This window comes from Aplidium turbinatum, chromosome 12 (assembly GCF_918807975.1).
Source record: "Aplidium turbinatum chromosome 12, kaAplTurb1.1, whole genome shotgun sequence".
Taxonomy (NCBI): Eukaryota; Metazoa; Chordata; class Ascidiacea; order Aplousobranchia; family Polyclinidae; genus Aplidium; species Aplidium turbinatum.
Window position 1 is genome coordinate 7,421,050 of NC_137483.1, and position 6,665 is coordinate 7,427,714.

General features: G+C 43.8%; 1 protein-coding gene across 1 annotated transcript; it reads left to right on the forward strand.

The window, feature by feature from the left end:
* Positions 1 to 2,187: 2,187 nt before the first annotated feature.
* Positions 2,188 to 6,463, forward strand: LOC145780542 (uncharacterized). Its single transcript, XM_082592168.1, has 3 exons — positions 2,188 to 3,242; positions 3,324 to 4,883; positions 4,975 to 6,463. The coding sequence occupies exons 1-3, from the start codon at positions 2,188 to 2,190 to the stop codon at positions 6,461 to 6,463; spliced, it is 4,104 nt and encodes a 1,367-aa protein (XP_082448294.1).
* Positions 6,464 to 6,665: the final 202 nt, after the last annotated feature.

The following is a 6,665-nucleotide window of genomic DNA, read 5'->3' on the forward strand; positions in this document are numbered from 1 at the left end:
AGCTTAAGTCTAAAACTTTGGTCGTCAGAACCCTTGGCGTGTGACAACTCAGTAAGTGTATCAACTGAGCAAGTAGGCTAGCCTACATTTTAGCTAGTGTCAAGTCAACAAATGATCCGTAATCACTAATCACCAGTTCAGCAAGCGACAACTCAGAAAGTTTATCCCGCAAGTAATATCTGAGTAGCCTAAGTTTAACGCAAGTGCTAACTGAGCAAGTCCCAACTAAGCAAGTTTTAACTGAGCATGTACTAAACTGACTGAGCAAATCATGAATAAGCAAGTCCTAACTAGTGTAACTTCTAACAATAATCATGTTGTCTCTGTTTCTGCAACTACGATGTAAGAAATCTTTTTGAACCGGTGGTAGGCTAAAGATGACACAGAGTAGCCTATCACCATGGCTTGTTCAGTTAGGAGTTGCTCAAATGGGACTTACTAAATTAGGTCTGGCTCAGTTAGGGCTCGCTCAATTTGGACTTGCTCAGTTGGAACTTTCTCAATTGCACTTGCTTGGCCATCGCTTGCTAAATTGAATTTGCACACTTGTAACATGCCAAGTTTCAGCTTGCTCAGTTGTTGCTTGTTCAGTTTCATCATTTTCGAACTTCAGTCACTTGCTGAAGTGTTGTAAGCTCAGTTGCCACTGCTCAACTGTCATTTGCTCAGTTCACAACTGTTGACTTGTAGGAGACTTTAAAACTTCAGCCTAGCTGCTGCAATGTAGCCAAACCGTCTTGATAAAAGTGTGCTGGTGAAATCCTCATGCATTTCTTCACCGGATGGATTTCTTTACCGATTGGAAATATGAATTAGGCCTACTGCTGGAGCAGGCTAGTTTGTTGTGCTTCTATCCATGTTAGATTTTCAACAGGTCTTTGAAAAGCCTGCCTTTCGTTTTACTGCATTACTCCCGTTGATTTGTGTATTCGCCACCTAGCGTCGTTTCCCCTTCATTGTTATCGCTGATTTGCAAATGGCAACACTCACCACGAGATTGTCTATGGAACTTTCGAGACGTTTTCGTTTTTGCTGCTAGTTTGCCAGCTAGCCGAACTTGTTAGTTACTGTAGTTTATGACTGAAAGTTGATTGATTGATGTTTATGCTTTGTTAGCTGCTTCTCTGTTATGTACTTCTACAGGACTTAAGTTTGACAACTGCTATGGTAATACTTATTTGCGTGTAGGCTGAATTCCATATTTGCAGCTTGCTATCTCTCAAAGTTCAACTTACTGGTGAGCGTACTTGTGATGCAATAATGTTTTGTATAACTGAATGTTGACTGTCTACCGTAAACAAACGTAACGTATCTCTGATGTGCGTAAATTGTTGTTAGGCTAATACTTCAAACTTAAATATTGCAGAGTCAATCACTATAGAATCCTTCGCGTACAAGTGCATCATTTGGCATTACTGATCCGGTCATACTACCGGTATGTTTGTTATTCTGAATTGTATGATCAATTGATTTGTGTCGTGAAGTGTGGATTCATGTTCACTACTGAATTATTGACCAATAATTTGTCAGCCTAATGGAAATTAATTCTCGTAAACCGATCTTAACTAGGCCAAGTGAACTGCCACGTTTCTTTGTTTTTAATGTTGGTCTAGCGTAATGGTTGTACGGTAGCGTACGTAACAATTGTGTAAGGTAACATCGCGAATTTATTTATTCAGTGCGTCATTGGCCAGCCTGTGGAACTTGTGTACCGTACAGTGGATTGAGTACTGTTTGTCAACAAATTTGGTACGTTTATCAGTTCGACTGTTGTGCTTGCTGAATTGTGACTAGTGTCTTATGTTGTGTTATTTCTTGACAGAAAAACCGTATAAACTTCATTGCTGCGAAGCAGTCATTGGAAACCGAGTGATTTCTTCAAGTTGGCGTGCTTTAACAGTGCTCAGTCCTGCCGGGTGGATTAGGAAAATCGTGACGTCACCGGCGCAATTAACTACCGTACCTGTTGTGTTCGCGTCGCACACAACATCGTTTTTCAAATTTGACATCAAAGCTTAACCATCTTTGAACTGAAGCTGATTTCGTCAATTGAACCAAACTGCTGATCTTCACCAACCTGACGATCAAATTTGCGTTTACTTACCAAGTTCCCATCAGTGTTACGTGACATCTCTCATTTGCTGAAGTTAGCTTATGCTGTTACGAAGCGGATTTGCATACACAGTTATGGATTCCAAAGCCGAAGCTATTCAACAAGCAGCTGTTACTTTGAGAGACAGCTACAAGCGTGGTGAACAGCTGATGAGCAAACGTGAAAACCTCACAGAAGTACAGATTATCCTGTTAGAAATTGATAAAAATTATGCTTCTTTAATGGCGCTTTGTGTCGATGTCCCTGACAATGAACAAATTCCAGGAGGTCTTTCAACCAAACGGGATTACATTCAAGGTAAAGAAGAATTTGCTGATAGAGCCAAACAGTGGTTCACGGAATGCGAGAGGACAGACACTAAAACTCCTCCACTACGCTCACATCACTCGTCCTCGCGTACCCATTCCCATCGCTCCAAATCCGGAAGTATTCGGTCATCGAGTACAATGTATAGTTTGCGTCAACGGGAAGCACATGCCAAATTGGAACTAGCTCGTTTGACAAAAGAGCAGAATGATGCCAGGCGACGAGAGGAAGAAGAACTAGTTCGTATGGAACAGGATAAAGCTCGCTTGTTCGCTCAGATGGAACAGGATAAAGCTCGCTTGTTCGCTCAGTTGGAGCAGGATAAAGCTCGCTTTGAACGTGAGAGAGCCGAAGCTGAAGACCTGCGTCAAATTAAAGCTGCCGAAACTGAAGCCGCACTCTGGCAAGATGATTCTTCGATTATCAATGTTGGATCAATGACACCCGTACGATTGCCACAGCAAACCTTCACTCACAAAGACACACACCTGGAACCTCTGCGTCACGGTGATGAGCGGCACAAACAAGAACCAACTGCAACGTCTGCAAGAATGCCAGACCAAAAGGTAAATTACCCTTGTTATTATAATAGCCGACAACCTGATCTTTCAGAACGACTTCTACCTAAACCAGATGTTAAGAAATTCTTTGGTGACCCGCTCGATTTCTGGGCTTTCTGGCACCGTGTTAAGTCCCATATTTCTGATTGGTTGACACCCGACAGGAAGATGTCTTACCACATGCAGCACTGCTGTGATGCAGTCTGTGAACAAATAAGGCACCTTGCCGACAGCAGCGAAGGTCACAACTGCTATGATGAAGCGTGGGAAGAATTGAAATGAAGGTATGGCCAACCACACGTTATTGCGCATGCTTGTGAGGAACGCTTGAGAGCTGTTACCAGAATTTCTCACCACGAACCCGAGCAATTGGAGAAGTTGTCCGTCCTGTTAAAAAGATGTTGTTCATCATTGAGCTCAAACACCGAAGCTTCGAACTTGGATACCGTGCAGTTTATCACCTGCCTTGCGAATAAGCTGCCAGTGTCTTTGAAAGAAAAGTGGGTAATTGAAGTTCTGAAAATCAATGATGACACTGGAAAAGTGGCTGGATTCCAACATTTTGCTGACTTCATCACGCACGAATCTAGGATTGCCAATTCAATCTATGGCGTGAAACTCTTTTCATCAAATGTCGACAAACTTAACAAGCCTGACACCAAAGGGAAACAAAAGGCTTCACTGTTTAACGTAGTGACAAAACCTACTGAAAGATCCGGACAGCTCCGAATTGGCAACAAGCGACTCATACAATGTATCCTGTGCGATAATACACATTATTTGCAACACTGCAAAGAGTTCAAAGCCCAATCCGTCACTGAACGGGAGCAATTTGTAAGGAAGAACAAATTGTGCTTAAACTGTCTTGGACCAGATCACATACGTGCCGACTGCAGAAGCCGAGGTAAATGCACTGAATGCGGAAGCTCATCACATCATTCTCTGTTACATCGGTATCTGGTCACAACTGGAGAACAAATCCAGAGACGACACCCCAACCCCATTGCTAATAGAAGAAACGATAGCCAGCCAGATGATCCCGGAAGAAGACCATCAGAAAGGAACACAAATGAAGTTGTAGAAACCTTCCATTCCAGAACAAGCAACTCGGCAACTTACTTGGACATCGTTCCCGTACGTGTGACAAGAGAAGGAAAGGTAATACATACTTATGCTCTCCTAGACTCTGGTTCAAACCGTACCTTTTGTGAACAAAAACTTGTAGAGATGCTTGAACTGAAACCTGAGCCATCTGGTGACTTCCAGGTGCAAACACTGTCTTCGAGTGGATCATATTCCTTTAATTCTTCAACTGTATCGTTGAAAGTTCTACCAGTAGTTGGCGGCGAAGTGCAAGAACTGACAGATGTGATCGTCGTTGACAAGATACCTACCAAGCCAGCTCCAGCGCCTTCTCCGGAGTATCTGCAAACGCACAAGCACCTCCAAGGCATTGACTTGAAGCAACTGGACCATGGTACAGTTACACTGTTGATCGGAAATGATCATGCTGTCGCCCACCGATGCATTGAAAGCCGCTTTGCACCTAACCCGAAGCAAGGACCTGATGCAGTCAGGACACCCTTAGGCTGGTTGCTTAGAGGTACTCGACCAAAGGAGACAGGCTTAGATAATTTCGATGCTGAATCCGACATTTCAAATTTTCTTGTCCGTGACACGAAGCAGAACCCTGCTGACCAAGCTTCAAGGGGCATGACGGCCAAAGCCTTGTTGAATTCTGGGATGTGGCTCAATGGCCCAGATTTTCTGAGGAAACCCCCAGAAGAATGGCCCAATCAAACCGCTCAGCAACCACAATCTGAAGATATCTTTGCTGCTTACAAACCAAAGAGAAAAATCGAAACCTTTACTGCTTCTACGACTGAAAGCCAAGGAACCAACAGGTTAATCTCCTACTTCTCATCTCTGCGCCGACTGAAACTATCAGTAGCTTGGTTCCTGAGATTCAAATCGTACTTACTGATGCGCATGAAGAAAAAAAACCCAGATTACACTGAAAGGACCAATCAGTGTGCCAGAACTTGATGAGGCAGAAATTGAGTTAATCAAATACGAGCAGCGTCAGAGTTTTCCTGCCTGGATCAAATCTCTATCCAAAGGAGAACACCCAAACATGCCCAAATCCAAGAGGATCCCACTCGAAAAACTCAGCCCTGTCCTAATGAAAGATGTTCTACGTGTTGGCGGAAGAATCGACAGAGCCGACTTACCGTTCGAAACGCAACATCCTGCTATCATAGCTCCAGAGCGCCACTTAACGGACTTGATAATTGAACATTGTCATACTAACGAATCGAAGCACATGGGTGAAAGCCATACACTGAACAATATTAACCAAAAATACTGGATAGTTAATGCCAAAGTTGCGGTTAAAAACGTACTTGCAAGATGCCTGCCTTGCCGACGAAGGACCGCAAAACCTAGACAACAGCTCATGGCAGAACTGCCAGAAGCAAGGTTACAAATGTCACAGCCACCATTCTCACAGACTGGCGTTGACTTTTTTGGGCCGCTAAATGTCCGAAACAGACGAAGTGACATTAAGAGATACGGCTGCCTTTTTACATGTCTCACAACTAGAGCCATTCACTTGGAGGTGGCACCAGACCTGACAACTGGCGCATTCATAAATGCCTTGCGGCGCTTCATAGCTCGCAGAGGCCCCATCAAGAAAATCTTCTCTGACAATGGAACCAACTTTGTGGGTTGTGAAAGAATCTTGAAGCAAGCCATCGATGAGTGGAATCAGAACCAGATCCACCAGAGCCTTCGACAACAAGGAATAGAATGGTCATTCAACCCCCCAACAGCCAGCCATATGGGTGGAGCCTGGGAGAGAATGATTCGCACAGTACGTCAAATTCTTATGAACACTTTACCAAAACAACCACTCGATGATGACACATTGCACACGTTACTTCTTGAAGTGGAAGACATCGTCAATTCAAGACCACTCACCGATGTGAAGCTGGAAGTTGATGGCGACTTACCTCTTACACCTAACCACTTGTTGAAGTTGAATTCTTCAGCGAATTTACCGCCAATGTTAAGCTGCGACAGAGATGGCTACCGACCACGTGATCGATACCGCCATGTGCAGTTTCTGGCAGACACCTTTTGGAAGCAGTGGGTTAAGGAATATCCACGATCCGTGATGTCAAGAACAAAATGGCTTCACAGAAAGGAAAATATCCGAAGAGGAGACATCGTCCTTTTGATTGATGACTCTGCTCCCAGACAACGATGGCCACTAGGCAGAGTAATTGAAACATTTCCTGATCGTCACGGAGTTGTTCGTTCCGTAGAAGTGAAGACTGCAACCGGATCTCTGAAGAGACCAATATCCAAACTTTGTGTAATTGTCCAAAGGGAAGAAGATGATCCAGATGAAGATGAGACACCAATAGACACCGTTGAGATTTTGCTGGAAGATCAGAGCGATGAGGAAGAGACAAAGGACTGAACTGTTACATGACAATAGACTGTTGAAAAACTTTTATTCATGAAAAGAATGACCCAGTTTGGCCCTTCTTTGGCCCGGGAGTGTTAGATTTTCAACAGGTCTTTGAAAAGCCTGCCTTTCGTTTTACTGCATTACTCCCGTTGATTTGTGTATTCGCCACCTAGCGTCGTTTCCCCTTCATTGTTATCGCTGATTTGCAAAT

Coding starts and splice junctions, on each gene's coding strand:
- LOC145780542 (XM_082592168.1), top strand. CDS start 2,188: ATGGATTCCAAAGCCGAAGCTATTCAACAAGCAGCTGTTACTTTGAGA. Junction 3,243..3,323: donor CACAACTGCTATGATGAAGC/GTGGGAAGAATT, acceptor AGCTGTTACCAG/AATTTCTCACCACGAACCCG. Junction 4,884..4,974: donor GAAAGCCAAGGAACCAACAG/GTTAATCTCCTA, acceptor ATGCGCATGAAG/AAAAAAAACCCAGATTACAC.